At 53.3% G+C, this 18,265-nt stretch overlaps 1 protein-coding gene and 1 pseudogene across 1 annotated transcript; one reads left to right on the top strand and one right to left on the bottom strand.

The window, feature by feature from the left end:
* The first annotated feature begins 950 nt into the window (after positions 1-950).
* On the top strand, positions 951-7,256 carry TAFAZZIN (tafazzin, phospholipid-lysophospholipid transacylase). Its single transcript, XM_044306145.1, has 10 exons — positions 951-1,067; positions 2,536-2,664; positions 2,823-2,868; positions 2,956-3,041; positions 3,141-3,221; positions 3,309-3,350; positions 3,431-3,493; positions 3,839-3,891; positions 4,863-4,940; positions 6,613-7,256. Exons 1-10 carry the CDS (start codon positions 959-961, stop codon positions 6,712-6,714), a joined length of 789 nt encoding a protein of 262 aa, XP_044162080.1. The 5' UTR covers positions 951-958; the 3' UTR covers positions 6,715-7,256.
* An 8,655-nt stretch (positions 7,257-15,911) lies between these two features.
* On the bottom strand, positions 15,912-18,155 carry LOC122919860 (annotated as a pseudogene).
* Between the last annotated feature and the right edge of the window lie 110 nt (positions 18,156-18,265).

The following is an 18,265-nucleotide window of genomic DNA, read 5'->3' as shown; positions in this document are numbered from 1 at the left end:
CCACTGTCCATATGCCCTGTCAGGACCCCCATCATCCATACGACCCTGTATTGCTAAATCTCCCCCTTTAACATTCAGTATTGCCTTTAAATTTAACAACACATAGTAACAAACCCTCAGCTGTGTACACAGGCCAAGTGTTCGGCCTCTGAATGAACACAACATTGCCATTCACTGACAGCAAGCAGAAGTCTTGGTAAAGAAGTGTAACATGAAGCGCCTGCAGGAGCTGAGGGGGTGGAGGCCGCCATGTTGTGGGGCTGAGCGCCCTCTAGTGAGCAGAGGCTGCAGGACGACATAAGAAACCCGTGAAGGGCTGACAAAGCCTCCCTGCAGCCGGCTCCCAGGTGAGTGGGGGCCCATCCAAGATGGCGGCCCCCAGGACTTCCACACCCCCCGGCGGCCGTCCTGCCCCGAACCACGGGGGATCTGAGCGGAAAAGCCGGACGTTGGTGGCGCTGAACTAGGCCGAAGCCTCGGGCTTTCCTGAGGAGCGTCCCCGGAAATGATGGATGGAGGGCGGGCGGGCGGGGTGAAACAGAATCGCTCCTATTATAATCTATTGTAATTATAGCTTATCCTGGGAAAGCTGGGTGTCAGCCCATAGGACCCCATTGTGGCCCTCACAGGGTGTTGCCCAGTTTTCTGGGACTACTGCACTCATCATGCACCCATTTGAAAGCGTGTTCCTGTCCGGGCGGCCATATTGATGCAGCTTTCTAAGTCGCTGTTCAGACACGGCTTTTTCTTTTTACCGCAATTCTTGCAAAATAATGTTCTCGCAGTTTCACAATAAAAGTGTTTAAAAACCGCACCGCCTGACCGTAATACCGAGTATACCGCTATATAATCTCGCCGTAATGGGACCGGACAATCCGATATTCTGGATTATCGGATGTTTTTTCGCCCAGTATAACGCGCTTTCTCTCTCGCTGTTTTTACAGATCTTCGCCGAAGAATGCCGCTGGTGGTGAGCTGGCCGTTCCCTGTCAAGTCGCGCTGTTTTCGCCATGTTACCAGTACGGTGATCACTGGGCTGGTGGGCTCGTACAGCTGGGTGTGGACCAGTAAGTATTTCTCATAGCTACAACTCCCAGCGTGTCTTCAAAGCCGTTTCCGTGGCGTACATGCAGAATAGCAGGCGGGAAATCCACAGCGAACTACAGTATGGAGGGGGTCCGGAGCGGAGAAGCCCCCTGTAGGACATCCATGTGTCTTATAAAGGGGTCCACCAACACAGCACTTATCACCTGCCCATGGGATGGTTGATGGATGTAGGATTGGTTAGGGTCCGTCCACTAGGACCCTTGCTGATCATGTGACTAGGGGTCCCCTGTGTGAACGCACACGGTGCTCCTTTCCCTTCTGTGGGACTGATGGAGATGGCGCTGACCTCGGCCGCGCCTGCGCAGGGCTTCTGCAGTCACACAGGGGACCCCGAACTCGCGAGCAGCGGGGTCCGCCCCAGCGACCACAGCGTTATCACCTATTCTGTGCATAAGTGATAGCAAGGATGTTAGTTCATTAACCCTTTTCATAGGGGATGTTGAGGGTTGTAGTGTTCAAGCAGCTAGTGGAAAATCCCACTATTCCCATTGCTTGCTTTTTTTTTTTTTTTTTTTTTTAAATAACTGATCAGTATCTGATTGACCTGGGCCGACCGCTGACCGACCTAACTGCTTACCAAGCAGAGCGCCATCCATAGTATAGTGGCCATGCTTGGAATTGCGCTCGGCTCCATTCACTTCTATAGGTCTGAGCTGCTCCTACGCCACGTGACTGATAAACGTGTTGTCGCTGGCCTAGGACAAGCTACGAGAAAGCCGCGGCGCTACTGCAAGCAACCAGTGCCTTCTCAAACTGTTGCTCGCCGGGAGTCCCGGGTGTCAGACCCCCGCTGATCAGATACTGGTTTAAAAAGATCTGAGAAAACCCCTTTAATTGTTAACGCTACATCCACGCGACCGTAGTGTTTTGCTGATCCGCAAAACATGGATACTGACCCGTGTGCGTTCCACAATTTGCGGATCGCACATGGCCGCCTCTATCATAGAAAATGCTTATTCTTGTCCACCATTGCGGACGCGAATAGGACAAGCTTTATATTTTTTGCGTGGCCGCAGAATGGAACTATAGATGTGGACCACACGCGGTTTGCTGTCCGCATACTTTGCGGCCCCACTGAAATGAATGGGTCCGCACCCGTTCTGCAATTTCATACGGTCGTGTGAATGAGCCCCAAATGACAGCACAGCGGTGGGAGATGTAGCTGTTTAGACCCCAATGTATTTGTACCTCCAATAGTCAGGAATTTCTGATAATTTGACACCTCAGCGCCTCCCAAAACGATGCATAGAACAGGGGTCGGCAAACTTCGGCACTCCAGCTGCTGTTAAACTACAACTCCCAGCGTGCACACTTGCTCGGCTGTTCTTGTAACTACCGTAGAAGTGAATGGAGGATTCTGGGAGTTGTAGTCTCAGAGGCCGCTGATCCCTGGCATAGATTGACTGTCGCCATCCCTTGTTATTGCAGAGTACATGAACAGTCTGCGGGTGCACAACAAGGAGGTCTTATACGAGCTGATTGAGAAGCGGCAGCCGGGCACGCCGCTTATCACCATCTGTAACCACCAGTCCTGCATGGACGACCCTCACCTGTGGGGTAAGAGGCCCTTGTTGTCGGTGTACGTGATCTGCCCTGGCCCTGCACCCATTCGCCTAAAGCACCCTTTGACTCTCCAGTTGTTGCAAAACTACAACTCCTAGCATGCGCTGACAGGGCAGGGGTAACGCACAACATCTTTCCTGTATTCTTTCCAGGTATTCTAAAGTTTAGACATCTGTGGAACCTGAAGACGATGAGATGGTGAGGGTTCTCCCCATATATATTCGACCTATAGACGTCCGTGTATATCATGTCCGCCACCTGAAATGTTTGTGCCCCCTCTCTCAGGACCCCCACTGCTGCCGATATATGCTTTACAAAAGAGATGCACTCCTGGTTCTTCAGTATGGGCAAGTGTGTGCCGGTGTGCCGAGGTCAGTAGAGGCGGCGGGGTCCCTATAGATACGACTGTGTGCATTACCTATAGTGTCCAGTGGGATCTTCCTTCTTCCGGCTCGTTTCTTGTTCCGCAGGAGACGGAGTATACCAGAAAGGAATGGACTTCATCGTGGAGCGGCTGAACCATGGAGAATGGGTGCACATGTTTCCGGAAGGTAACGCCTTCCCCCACACCGTCCATGATTATGTATGCTGGGGTCAGGCTGCTGCTGGATTCTCATAAAGCTTTTATTTCTCTTTAGGGAAAGTTAACATGACCCAAGACTTTATGAGGCTGAAGTGGGGTGAGTGCTCATGGGGGGGGATTAGATTTGGGGTCGGTAGTTATTGTACATATACTTATATCTGCCCCTATTTTTTTTAGGCATTGGACGTGTAATATCCGAGTGCACGCTGCATCCCATCATCCTCCCCCTCTGGCACGTCGGTACGTACTTAGGCCTCATGCACACGGCTGTTGTTTTGGTCTGCATCCGAGCTGCACTTTTGGCGGCTCGGATGCGGACCTATTCACTTCAATGGGGCATCCGTTGCTTCGTTCCGTCGTCCGTAAAAAAAATATATAACCTGTCCTATTCTTGTCCGCGTGGGGACAATTTTTATTTTTTGCCACTGTTTTTTTCTTTTCTTTTTTTTTTTTGTTCACCACACAGGTTAGCTCATGTGATATTTTTATAGAGCAGGTTGTTATGGACACGGCAATACCTAATAATATGTCTTTTTTTTTTTTTTTGTTTTTTTATATATTTTGATTTACCCTCTTGTAATCCAGGAATGAACGATGTGCTTCCAAACGATCCACCGTATGTGCCGCGATGGGGACAGGTAGGTGTCTCTGTAGTCAAATGCCCTATTAGTTGGCATCACATACCGTATTTTTCGCTTTATAAGACTCACCCCCCCCCCTTTCCCAAAGTGGGGGAAAAAAGTGACTGCGTCTTATAAAGCGAAGCATAACCGTGCGTCATCCAAAGATCTCCCAAATATCCTCATAAGTGTGTCATCCGTAGATCCCCCCCCCCCCATAATTGTGTAAACTATTATAGTTTTTTTATAAAATATTTTAGCACACCTTTTGGTTCAAAATATATTTTTTACTGTTTTCCTCCTCTAAAACCTAGGTGCGTCTTATAAAGCGAAAAATACGAGGCTTCTTTCAACTGGAGTTTTTTTTTTCAAAGTTAAAGGGGTTGGCTGTCACTAGGATATGGTTGCCACCTCTGGGACTGCACTTATCTCTAGAACGGGCCCACAAGACGAAGCAGAGCGCACCGCACCGCACTTCCATGGCTTGCCCTTCATTCACTGCTATGGCAGTTCTGAAGAGTCAAGTGAGCGCGCTTGGCTTTTTCTGGAACTCTCATGGAAGTGAATGTAGAGCGCACTGCGCAAGCGCCACCCCCTCTCCATTCTCCTCTATGGGAGTTCTGGAAATGGCTGAGCCAGCGCTCGGCTATTTTGGGCACTCTCATAGAAGTGAATGGGGAGCGCACTGCGCAAGCGCCACCACCTCTCCATTCTCCTCTATGGGAGTTCTGGAAATGGCTGAGCCAGCGCTCGGCTATTTTGGGCACTCTCATAGAAGTGAATTGGAGTGTGGCTGTGTTTTTGCAGTGTGCCCTCATTCAGTTCTAGATATAGGTGCGGGTCCCTCTTCAAAGCCAAGCACCTATCTAACATTGGTGACATATCCTAGCGATATGCCACCAATGTGTGAGATGGGCCATCCCCTTTAAGCTATAGATTGCCCCCGGAGCAGTCACTTCATTCCCTCCTTTTCTTCCCTGTCTCCACAGAAGGTCACGGTGCTGGTTGGGAGCCCGTTCAGCACGGCGTCTGTGGTGGAGAAGTTGAGAGCTGAGCACCGGACGCCGGTAAGAACCTGACTTGGCTTCATCAGAGTTGTTGCTTTGGCTCCTTGATCAAGGACGTCTTGCAATCTCTGAGCGACTTAGCACATACTGATACTGGACGGGTTATTCCGACTGATAGGGAGAGGCTGGTAATGTGGTCACAGTCAGAAATGACTGCCCAACCTCTGTGTATCGGATGATTGTCTGGGTATGCACACTCCAGTGTAAGGGTTGCCCTACTAGTAAATTGTGTATAAAAAAAAAAGAACATTTGCCGTTTAAATGCGTTAAAAACATTTCCAGTTAGGCATTATGACATTTACTTACATAGTGTAGTGCCACCTGGTGTTCAGAGTGTATAGCAGTATGAATGCTGGTGGACATGCATGCTCAGTCGCTCACAGCAATAGCTGGTTGGCAGCTTGAATGGAAGGTAAGTAGCACAACAATATACAGCAAAGAGAAGGGAGAAGACTGAATGAAGATGATGTGTAATGGGGGGTGGGAATTTATTAAGTGTTACTCAAAAGCTCCCTTCACAGTAGTAATGCCCATTGTGCTCCTTTCATAGTAGTAATGCCCATTGTGCTCCTTTCATAGTAGTAATGCCCATTGTGCTCCTTTCATAGTAGTAATGCCCATTGTGCTCCTTTCATAGTAGTAATGCCCATTGTGCTCCTTTCATAGTAGTAATGCCCATTGTGCTCCTTTCATAGTAGTAATGCCCTTTGTGCACCTTAATAGTAGTAATGCCCATTATGTCCCCTTCACAGTAATAATGCCCACTGTGCCCACTTCATAGTTATAATGCCCATTGTATCCCCTCCATAGTAGTAATGCCCATTGTGCTCCCCTAATATTAGTAATGCCCTCTGTGCCCTGTTTGTAGTACATTTTCCCTCTGTGCCCCCACCATGGTAGAAAAGCCCTCTGTTTTTTTGTTTTTTTAACACCGTACCTACTCACCTTGTCCCGTTCCTGAAGCTCACAGTCCTCTCTTCCCTACAGACACAGATCGCTCTGCAGCACTGTGTGGGCGGAGATTATGCAGATTTCTGGGCTGCAGGCTCCGCCCACACAGGCCGGCAGCGCGATCTGTGCCTGAAGGCTGAATGGTGGAGCGGGGAGAAGTCTTCCTGCTTCACCATTCGGTGCTGGAGAGACAGAGCGCACGGAGCTGAGTGACGGGACCACAGCTCCCTGTGCTCCAGCAATGAACGCTGCCATCTATATTGATGGAAGCGCTCATTGCTTCTAGGCTCTGGCACCCCCTGAGAGCCGGCACCCGCGGCGGACCGCTGGCTCTGTTTACCTGGCTGCAGCGATAATGTCATGTCGTCAACATGTGACCACTGCAGCCAATCACTGTCCTTGGCTGTGCAACCATAGAGGCCAGTGATTGGCTGTGGCTGTCGACGTCACTGCTGCAGCCGGGTAAATAAAGCCCGGCCGGGAGAGCCAGAGGCAGGTAAGTACTTACCCATTAGTTATCGCAGCTTGAGCCGGAGGGTTGTCTAGTTTCAGGCCACACCTACCACCGTCACATCAGGCCACACCTCCCCTCACCAGGCCCCACCCACTTTTCAGTAGCATTGAGTGTGGTGTAAAATTGTAAAAATAAAATAAAAAAATTTGCGCCAAATGCCCCTTCCTTCTCGTGAGTGGGATGTGACCCTGTGCCTTGCCTCTGCAGAGGGAGATGAGGAAAGCGATCACGGATTACATCCAGGAGGAGTTCCGTCAGCTGAAGTCGCAGGCAGAGAACCTGCACCAAAGCTTTAAAGAGCAGAGGTGACGAGAAGCCACCAAAGAGTAGACCTGCCGAGGACGGCCACACACCAGATGCCTTCCTATGTATTATTTGTTTTTAATCCATCCGGAGCGCCGGGCACAGGCCAGTGAGGAGTCGGGGGGGGGATCGCACTCCATCAGGTTATTACGTACATTTACTTACTTTGGCGTCTACGCCATAAACTGCTGCTGGATCACATGAAGGTGACGACACATGAAGTTACATGGAGCAGCACAGTGAGGGTACAGGACTACTGAGCCCAATATCCTTTGACCTGTGCTGGGTCTTGATGATTTTAACCATTTTTAAACTGGAGAAGGTCTGCATTATGATTTCAAGTCTTTTTAATAATGTCTCAAGGGGTTGTCGGGCCCCCATTGCGCTGCTCGTCCCATCCCTGGATTCTTCCCTTTTGTGCAGCCTGTTATTTATTGTACTGATATGGGCCATACGCGTGCTGCAGGAATGCACGGTGGCTGCCGAGACTGTTTTATACGTTTTTCCTTAGCGGTCTTTTCAATAAAGATGACATTTCTCTTTTTCGATTTCTTTCCCATTTGAAATGATTCCAGTGTGCCTCTTGGGCTAGCGACCTGTTCGGGTGAACGTCCATGCATGACGCCTAAAGCTGTGGAACTCAACCATGACAAAAGTTTGGGGCGTCAGTCTGGTAGAAGAAAGCGGAAAAGACATAACAGGAGTGACAGTCATGTAGCATATTAGGTCCCTTTCAGACGAGCGAGTGTCACGCTCTGGACTGACAGCATTATGTCAGTATTATCCAGTACATTCCAGAACTGTAAGGCCTCTTGCACACGAACGTGGTGCATCCGTTCTGGGTTTTGGGGACCGCAATTTGACGGGCAAGGACGGATCGAGACCCATTCAGCTTGAAAGGGTCCGTGATCTGTCCGCACCGCAAAAAAAATTCAATTTTTTTGTGGTGCTGAGGCACGGACATAAACACGGAAGCACCCCGTGGGGTTCCGATCCGGGCTTCCGTTCTGCATCTCCGTGATTGTGGACCCATTCAAGTCTGTGATGCGGAGTGCACACGGGCCGGTGCCAATGTATTGCGGACCCGCCGTATGCGACCCACAGGCACACAATGTTCGTGTGCAAGAGGCCTAAAGGTTACATAGCATCATAAATCAATATAATGCTATGTGACCCCGGCAGTGCTGGGAGTCCAGAGCGTGACGCTTGCTCGTCTGAAAGAGGCTTTAATGGGGCGGTACTTTGAGGGGTAGCTGTGCCCGCACCCAGCACAGGTTGTCTGAGATGTGTCCAGAAATCGCACCAGCATGCCACTCCATGTGGTTTTCAGGTTCAGTGTTAATCATAGTTCTCTCTGATCCTACAATGAACGGGATTGGAGATAACTCTGATCGCAGTTGTTTAAGATTTCCATATGCTGAACTCGATTGCATCTCCGGCAACTGAGAGGTTAATCAGAGAGAGGGAGCTGCTTCTGACTTCCAAATGGTACCCCTGCTGCAAAATTGTGGGGTGCCCATCAGTTGCTATGTGAAGATTTAAGTCTGTCATAGCACACTGCCTGTTAGAGGGGTTGTCCAGATTCAGGAGTCACAGGGGATCCACCTGCAATAAAGAAGTGATCATTACTTCCCCCGGTAGATCCGGTGTTTCGGAGGCATTTCACATTATGGTAATGGTGTAATAATAAAATGGTACTTGATCCAAGAGGAGTCCTTTTAAATATAGCGAAGCAGCGCCAGAACCAATGCCAATAAGTGATGTAAGCTGCACAGCAGAGGATGAATGATCGTTAATAGGATCATTCGTCCCCCAAATACAGTTGTTGGCACATCCCATCTTACGTGATTATAATTTTTTTGTATAACTTGTTTGTTGGCTGTGCAGATCTTTCAGGCAGCCCCAGAAATAATCCTTGTTTGGTATCGCGTCTCTCTGTGAAAACGGAACGTGCTGCCGACAACATGCAAACGTACAAAGGATGGGAAATTTATAACCACCTGTGGCTTATAATAACATTAAAAGGGGTTTTCAAAGACTTTATAACTGATGAGCTGTCCTCTGGTGGGGGTCCCGGGTGTTGGAGAAGGCGTCGCGGCTTTCTCTCAGCTCAGCAAGCGCAGCCCCATACCGTGGTTGTACGTGGTATCGCAGCAGTGCTTCAGTTGTGATATTTCCCGTGGCGATACTTTCTCCATCTCTGTTGTTTCCAATAAAGGGAATTTTTCATCTAGATTTCAGCAACTGGTTCACAAAGAATCTTACTGGATTATTAGAAGACAACCCCTAAATTCCTAATGGTTTACTGTATTTTTTTATGCTTTATAAGACACACTTTTTTTCCACCACCATTATGCGCGGGGGGGCTGATGCGCCCGTGTGGACTTCTCCGTTCGGCTTCATGGAGCGAGTGCGCAGGTCATCGGGAGGTTGAGCGAAGTGCCGGCGCATGCGCACTTCGGAGGCGTCACACAGGATTATGAGGCGGCGCTGAGGTCAGGAAAGGCGGAGCTGGGCACGAACGGCGGCGGCGGGTGCGGGCGGTAGCTTGGATCCATTTACAGCCCCTTGGGCACCTTATTTTTATGAATGACAGGTTAGTAATAGCGTTTTTTAGGCAAAATGAGCCTACAGATTACATTTATAAGACCACATTAGGAATCAGTAAAGCTCCCTGAACATAACCATATTTTTATCTGGAGGGGGTTAAAACTGGTGACAGAATCCCTTTAAGTCACTGACTTTTTCAGGCTCTTACACTGAATCCATCACTTCTCCATCACACAAAGCTCCTTTATGTCACATGACGTCTCACAGGTCCTACCCCACCACTGCTGAGCTTCACCCCTCCTGCACTGATAACATGACGTCTCACAGGTCCTACCCCACCACTGCTGAGCTTCACCCCTCCTGCACTGATAACATGACGTCTCACAGGTCCTACCCCACCACTGCTGAGCTTCACCCCTCCTGCACTGATAACATGACGTCTCACAGGTCCTACCCCACCACTGCTGAGCTTCACCCCTCCTGCACTGATAACATGACGTCTCACAGGTCCTACCCCACCACTGCTGAGCTTCACCCCTCCTGCACTGATAACATGACGTCTCACAGGTCCTACCCCACCACTGCTGAGCTTCACCCCTCCTGCACTGATAACATGACGTCTCACAGGTCCTACCCCACCACCGCTGAGCTTCACCCCTCCTGCACTGATAACATGACGTCTCACAGGTCCTACCCCACCACCGCTGAGCTTCACCCCTCCTGCACTGATAACATGACGTCTCACAGGTCCTTCAGCTCTTGCATTGCTGCAGATACAAGGCAGGTCCTGTCGGTAGTCACTGCTGTTGTGTCTGCAGCTCTCCTGTTCTCTCTGCTGCTGCTGGCAGAGGGGAAAAATATTACAAAAAAAAAATGGTGCCATGCCTCCTGCTAGGTGGAGCTCTAGGCACTTGAGGGCTACCACACAAGGAATTATAATCAATAAGTTCTTTATTAAACATCCATTTACAATACATTAGTAAAAAAAAATTACAAAAAAGCAGCAGTCATGGGAACACAGCAGTGTTACAGAAAATTTAAAAACAGAGTGAGCTCCCGACCATAAGGGACTAGTATCCCTACAGTTTGAACAGTATCAATTTTTGTAGGGGTGCACGCAGGCCCACACCGCTATGCATGGACTATGCTTGCGATGCATTGTTACTGATACCCTGTGTGCACTTTGCCATATCAGCCCCACTTATCTGATACTGTTCAAACTGTAGGGATACTAGTCCCTTATGGTCGGGAGCTCACTCTGTTTTTAAATTTTCTGTAACACTGCTGTGTTCCCATGACTGCTGCTTTTTTGTAATTTTTTACAAAGCAGCACCCTGTGTGCAGCCCTCGCCCTGGAGCAGCGCCCCGTGTGCAGCCCTCGCCCTGGAGCAGCGCCCCGTCTGCAGCCCTCGCCCTGGAGCAGCGCCCCGTCTGCAGCCCTCGCCCTGGAGCAGCGCCCCGTCTGCAGCCCTCGCCCTGGAGCAGCGCCCCGTCTGCAGCCCTCGCCCTGGAGCAGCGCCCCGTCTGCAGCCCTCGCCCTGGAGCAGCGCCCCGTCTGCAGCCCTCGCCCTGGAGCAGCGCCCCGTCTGCAGCCCTCGCCCTGGAGCAGCGCCCCGTCTGCAGCCCTCGCCCTGGAGCAGCGCCCCGTCTGCAGCCCTCGCCCTGGAGCAGTGTCATGTGTGCAGCCCTCACCCTGGAGCAGTGCCCTGTGTGCAGCCCTCACCCTGGAGCAGTGCCATGTGTGCAGCCCTCGCCCGGAGCAGTGCCCTGTGTGCAGCCCTCGAGCTGGAGCAGTGTCATGTGTGTAGCCCTCGCCCTGGAGCAGTGCCATTTGTGCAGCCCTCGCCCCGGAGCAGTGCCCTGTGTGCAGCCCTCGCCCTGGAGCAGTGTCATGTGTGCAGCCCTCGCCCTGGAGCAGTGCCCCGTGTGCAGCCCTCGCCCCGGAGCAGTGCCCTGTGTGCAGCCCTCGCCCTGGAGCAGTGTCATGTGTGTAGCCCTCGCCCTGGAGCAGTGCCCTGTGTGCAGCCCTCACCCTGGAGCAGTGCCATGTGTGCAGCCCTCGCCCCGGAGCAGTGCCCTGTGTGCAGCCCTCGAGCTGGAGCAGTGTCATGTGTGTAGCCCTCGCCCTGGAGCAGTGCCATTTGTGCAGCCCTCGCCCCGGAGCAGTGCCCTGTGTGCAGCCCTCGCCCTGGAGCAGTGTCATGTGTGCAGCCCTCGCCCTGGAGCAGTGCCCCGTGTGCAGCCCTCGCCCGGGAGCAGTGCCCCGTGTGCAGCCCTCGCCCTGGAGCAGTGTCATGTGTGCAGCCCTCGCCCTGGAGCAGTGCCCTGTGTGCAGCCCTCGCCCTGGAGCAGTGCCCCGTGTGCAGCCCTCGCCCTGGAGCAGTGTCATGTGTGCAGCCCTCGCCCTGGAGCAGTGTCATGTGTGCAGCCCTCGCCCTGGAGCAGTGCCATGTGTGCAACCCTCGCCCCGGAGCAGTGCCCTGTGTGCAGCCCTCCCCCCGGAGCAGTGTCATGTGTGCAGCCCTCGCCCTGGAGCAGTGCCATGTGTGCAGCCCTCGCCCTGGAGCAGTGCCCTGTGTGGAGCCCTCGCCCTGGAGCAGTGCCCCGTGTGCAGCCCTCGCCCTGGAGCAGTGCCCTGTGTGCAGCCCTCGCCCTGGAGCAGTGCCCTGTGTGCAGCCCTCGCCCTGGAGCAGTGTCATGTGTGCAGCCCTCGCCCTGGAGCAGTGCCATGTGTGCAGCCCTCGCCCTGGAGCAGTGTCATGTGTGCAGCCCTCGCCCTGGAGCAGTGCCCTGTGTGCAGCCCTCGCCCTGGAGCAGTCTCATGTGTGCAGCCCTCGCCCTGGAGCAGTGTCATGTGTGCAGCCCTCGCCCTGGAGCAGTGTCATGTGTGCAGCCCTCGCCCTGGAGCAGTGTCATGTGTGTAGCCCTCGCCCTGGAGCAGTGCCCTGTGTGCAGCCCTCGCCCTGGAGCAGTGCCCTGTCTGCAGCCCTCGCCCTGGAGCAGTGCCCTGTGTGCAGCCCTCGCTCTCGAGCAGTGCCCCGTCTGCAGCCCTCGTCCTGGAGCAGTGTCATGTGTGCAGCTCTCGCCCTGGAGCAGTGCCCTGTGTGCAGCCCTCGCCCTGGAGCAGTGCCCTGTCTGCAGCCCTCGCCCTGGAGCAGTGCCCTGTGTGCAGCCCTCGCTCTCGAGCAGTGCCCCGTCTGCAGCCCTCGTCCTGGAGCAGTGTCATGTGTGCAGCTCTCGCCCTGGAGCAGTGTCATGTGTGCAGCCCTCGCCCTGGAGCAGTGCCATGTGTGTAGCCCTCGCCCTGGAGCAGTGCCATGTGTGCAGCCCTCGCCCCAGGGCAGTGCCCTGTGTGCAGCCCTCGCCCTGGAGCAGTGCCCCGTCTGCAGCCCTCGCCCTGGAGCAGTGCCATGTGTGCAGCCCTCGCCCTGGAACAGTGTCATGTGTGCAGCCCTCGCCCTGGAGCAGTGCCCTGTGTGCAGCCCTCGCCCTGGAGCAGTGTCATGTGTGCAGCCCTCGCCCTGGAGCAGTGCCCTGTGTGCAGCCCTCGCCCCAGGGCAGTGCCCTGTGTGCAGCCCTCGCCCTGGAGCAGCCCTCGCCCTGGAGCAGTGTCATGTGTGCAGCCCTCGCCCTGGAGCAGTGCCCTGTGTGCAGCCCTCGCCCTGGAGCAGTGCCCTGTGTGCAGCTCTCGCCCTGGAGCAGTGTCATGTGTGCAGCCCTCGCCCTGGAGCAGTGCCCTGTGTGCAGCCCTCGCCCTGGAGCAGTGCCCTGTCTGCAGCTCTCGCCCTGGAGCAGTGTCATGTGTGCAGCCCTCACCCTGGAGCAGTGCCATGTGTGCAGCCCTCACATCGAGCTCTGCCATTTGTGCAGCCCTCGCCCCGGAGCAGTGCCCTGTGTGCAGCCCTCGCCCTGGAGCAGTACCCCGTGTGCAGCCCTCGCCCTGGAGCAGTGTCATGTGTGCAGTCCTCGCCCTGGAGCAGTGCCCTGTGTGCAGCCCTCACCCTGGAGCAGTGCCCTGTGTGCAGCCCTCGCCCTGGAGCAGTGCCCTGTGTGCAGCCCTCGCCCTGGAGCAGTGTCATGTGTGCAGCCCTTTGCCCTGGAGCAGTGCCCTGTGTGCAGCCCTCGCCCTGGAGCAGTGTCATGTGTGCAGCCCTCGTCCTGGAGCAGTGCCCTGTGTGCAGCCCTCGCCCTGGAGCAGTGTCATGTGTGCAGCCCTCGCCCTGGAGCAGTGCCATGTGTGCAGCCCTCGTCCTGGAGCAGTGCCCTGTGTGCATCCCTCGCCCTGGAGCAGTGCCCTGTGTGCAGCCCTCGCCCCGGAGCAGTGCCCTGTGTGCAGCCCTCGCCCTGGAGCAGTGCCCCGTGTGCAGCCCTCGCCCTGGAGCAGTGCCCTGTGTGCAGCCCTCGCCCTGGAGCAGTGCCCTGTGTGCAGCCCTCGCCCTCGAGCAGTGCCCCGTCTGCAGCCCTCGCCCTGGAGCAGTGTCATGTGTGTAGCCCTCGCCCTGGAGCAGTGCCATGTGTGCAGCCCTCACATCCAGCTCTGCCATTTGTGCAGCCCTCTCCCCGGAGCAGTGCTCTGTGTGCAGCCCTCGCCCTGGAGCAGTGCCCTGTGTGCAGCCCTCGCCCTGGAGCAGTGCCATGTGTGCAGCCCTCACATCCAGCTCTGCCATTTGTGCAGCCCTCTCCCCGGAGCAGTGCTCTGTGTGCAGCCCTCGCCCTGGAGCAGTGCCCTGTGTGCAGCCCTCGCCTTGGAGCAGTGCCCCGTGTGCAGCCCTCGCCCTGGAGCAGTGCCCTGTGTGCAGCCCTCGCCCTGGAGCAGTGCCCTGTGTGCAGCCCTCGCCCCAGGGCAGTGCCCTGTGTGCAGCCCTCGCCCTGGAGCAGTGTCATGTGTGCAGCCCTCGCCCTGGAGCAGTGCCCTGTGTGCAGCCCTCGCCCTGGAGCAGTGCCCTGTGTGCAGCCCTCGCCCTGGAGCAGTGCCCCGTGTGCAGCCCTCGCCCTGGAGCAGTGTCATGTGTGCAGCCCTCGCCCTGGAGCAGTGCCCTGTGTGCAGCCCTCGCCCTGGAGCAGTGCCCCGTCTGCAGCACTCGCCCTGGAGCAGTGTCATGTGTGCAGCCCTCACATCGAGCTCTGCCATTTGTGCAGCCCTCGCCCCGGAGCAGTGCCCTGTGTGCAGCCCTCGCCCTGGAGCAGTACCCCGTGTGCAGCCCTCGCCCTGGAGCAGTGTCATGTGTGCAGCCCTCGCCCTGGAGCAGTGCCCTGTGTGCAGCCCTCGCCCTGGAGCAGTGCCCTGTGTGCAGCCCTCGCCCTGGAGCAGTGCCCTGTGTGCAGCCCTCGCCCTGGAGCAGTGTCATGTGTGCAGCCCTTTGCCCTGGAGCAGTGCCCTGTGTGTAGCCCTCGCCCTGGAGCAGTGCCCTGTGTGCAGCCCTCGCCCCGGAGCAGTGCCCTGTGTGCAGCCCTCGCCCTGGAGCAGTGCCCCGTGTGCAGCCCTCGCCCTGGAGCAGTGCCCCGTGTGCAGCCCTCGCCCCGGAGCAGTGCCCTGTGCGCAGCCCTCGCCCCGGAGCAGTTTCCTGCTGAAAACTGCAAGTTACTGACCCTGGAAGTTGATGTCTTCAAGTAGCGTCCAGCCACAAGAACCCAAACCTTGCAGCTGTTCCTGATCGTAAGCAGAACCCAGTCTGGACCTTAGATCAATACACATGCTAGTGTGCCCCAAAAAAGCTTAGTGTGTATGGTGGACACCCTATAATCCGTACAGCTCAGGCCGCCAACTGCCGCACAGTCCACACCTATGTATTCAGGAGGAGTACTCTAAGCCCCATGGACAGAGTCCGCCACAGTAAGACGGTGATCTCTCAGGGTCCGCCATGTAACCCCACTGGCTTAAAAGCCATCTTTCAATAAATCTGCAGCAAAATAATTAATATCCGCGAGGACGACGGTAATTGTATGGACTGGTTGAAACCACTAAACAAGGCTGGAGGCGGTGGTGGTTAAAGGGTCTTTTTCCATTGGATCCCCTGTGTACAGGACGTAATTAAATTAGTGATGAGTGAGGAGGACTATGACAGTGGGAATAACTGAGACATAGCTGGTTGACAGCTATGACTGGGCAGTTAACGTAAAGGGTTACAGTTTAGAAAGGATCGCCAAAATTGGGGAGGGGGAGGGTTTTGCCTTATTTAAAGTCCTGTCTAAAGCCCACAGTCCGGGAAGATATAAGTGAGGGCCATGAACATGTGGAGTCCATCAGACTCACTAACTGGGACAATGTTACAGCCACAAAATGGGATGTTTTTTAAAGCATCCTAAACTCTCATTGTGAGCCATACAGTACATACCTTATGGGAATAAAAGGACGAGGAACAAGAAAGAAAAACAACGTGGACACATTGAAATGTAGAAGGGGCAATAAATGATAAAAAGAAAGCGTTTAAATCACTAAATTACTAAAACAAGAAGGTGGCAAAGAAGCGCTAGAAAACTACAGGGAGAAAAATAGAACATGTAAATGACAGATACGGACAGCCAAGCTGGAGACAGAGAGGCTAACAGCCGAAGAAAGTAAAACTAACCCATGGAAAAATACATTTTTAATAATGTTATACATTAAGCAACAAATCTTCGCCTGTCCCTTTAACACTCCCTGGCGCTTCGCTTCATCGTGAGGCAAAGCGGCGCGATGGGCACGGGACCAGCCCTTCCTAACATGGAGACAAAACCCATCAGCTAAGATTTAGGGGGACACTAGACAGGAAGATACGACGACCCACCATGTTCTCCGGACCTCTTACCGTATTAATGCAGTTCAGCTCTTTATTAAGTAACCACGGCAGGGACAGCTTTCCTTCTCCCCGGTAGCAGAACTGGATTCGCTCCTTGATGCTTTTGTAGATTTGGCTGAGGGTGAAGAGGCAGAGGACGGACTCGGGGGGGGGGGGGGGGGGGGGGTTGGATCGGTTCTTCTGACCTTGAGAGAAGACTGTGTAGAGGAGATCTTCATCTTCTAGTATCCCTAGTTCTTGGGCTAGTTTTTGGCCAGGCCGGCTAAGATACGTGCTTTGGACGAGTCTATATTCTATCCCGTCCTTGGTGCATCCAATGGGAAACTCTACGTAAGAGTAAAACTCTGGGTCTTTGGAGCACATGCGGACAATCTTGGATGTAAATAACTTTTCTCCAGTGGCGTCCAGTAGCATTTGCTGCGTGTCCAGTTGTAGGGTCAAGAAATACACAAACCCACCGCTGACGAAGCCGTACACATAGTAAATGTCAAAGGAGGGGTGCAGGGAAAGCGTGTCGGAAGGGATCTTGATCTGAGAAGACACAAACTCATCCTGGTACACCAGACGAAGCATCTCCTCACTTTCCTCGTTCTTCAAGAGTTTGCGGCTGGAAAGGGTGGTAAAAAACTCTAATTTACCGTCAATGGATGTTCCAATAAAAAGTTTACTCTGCTCGGCATCCTGTTCTACAATGACTCCGGTCATGGAGTCAGGTTCTTTCGCCCCCGACAAATAGTGTTCCTTGCGGTGATGGGGCTCTCCCAAGGTTGTCCAACCTCAAAAAGCGGCAAACCCCTTGCCACACACTGCCACAGGTCACTACCCGATTACCCGTATAGTCAATCAACTATTGACGTTGTTCGTGGGGGACAGCTTGTGGGTGCAGTGACGCACAGAAGGTGGGGGGGGGGGTAGCAGCGGGCATTATGTTCAATCGGGCCAGTCAAGTGGGAGCGCAGCTCGGTCAGATTCTCCGACAGCTTGTATATTCTGTTGACAGCACCGATGTAGACGTCACCCGTGTGCTTGTGCACAGCCAGATGAGTCAGAGATGTGTCCGACGCGGTAAAGCTCGGCAATGGGGAGGCAGCCGATCGTCTGACAGAAGAATACACTATGAGAAGGAAAGAAAGGTGAAGGCCACTGAACTGCTACATGGTGTATTCTTATCGCTTGGGCCACAATGCCAATATCCTACTTGTCCAGGTCCACATTCAGTAGGTCATATCTGGAAAAGAAATTGGACGAGAGTTTTATATACAGCAAAAACATCATAGAGGACCAACACACATACAACACAAAGGGCATTTCATGAGGCCACGTCTACTCCACCCAAAAAGCCTCTCATGATCCCCAACTAAGCCCCTCAGAAGTGACAATCAGCAATCCAACTTCTGAATGTTACTCCTGAGGAAGGAAATTTTTATCTCCCAGAAACTGTAATAAATGTCATCATCCCACACGTGCACCAGGTCCAGATTATATCTTTGGACGGCATATGATTCCAGCATGAGAGGGAGGATAGCAAGTGTATTGAGTTTATCTTGACTTCCCCCCTTCTTGGCACACCACATAATTGTTCACCACCAAATTACTCCTGGATGGTTGGGAGATGTTGCTTTTGGAGGAGGTTCTGATCCCATTCTGTATTCATGGCAGCCTGCTCAGGAGCAGCTTGCTCAGGAATGGCAGCAGGCAGGTACACTGACGAGCAAATGGGTAATAATGTTTTGACCTTTTGGGTTCCATATCTCACCATCCACTACAGCTTCGAACCTGAGACTACCATAATTTTAAAGACAATAATCTTGGCTATCTCATACATAAATTGGACTCACAACTAGTTAGCATATGATTAGTTCTGCAGGTTATTCTGCATTGTTACTGTTTTGCTCCTAAAATTCTAAATTTTAACTTGTATTATTTTGTTAGTTTTTTGTAAATCCACCTTTGGCTTTCAACACTGCCTGACTCCTTCTGGGCATGCTCTCAATCAGCTTCAAGCCTGTTTGGACCGAAATCTGTTCCCAGGTCTCTTCTACACGTTCCCAGTGTTGGTGCATACTGGTCGACTCACTTGGGTATGAATACAGCTTCTTCCTTACCTCTACCCACCATTGTTCGTTTGGGTTGAGGTCTCGGGACTGTTGGGGCCAATCCAGCACCTTTACTTCATTGTCATTGAACCATTTCTTCTCCAATTTCGATGTATACTTCCGGTCGTTGTC

This window comes from Bufo gargarizans, chromosome 9 (genome assembly GCF_014858855.1).
Source record: "Bufo gargarizans isolate SCDJY-AF-19 chromosome 9, ASM1485885v1, whole genome shotgun sequence".
Lineage (NCBI taxonomy): Eukaryota > Metazoa > Chordata > Amphibia > Anura > Bufonidae > Bufo > Bufo gargarizans.
This window is presented reverse-complemented; position numbering and strand designations above follow the sequence as displayed.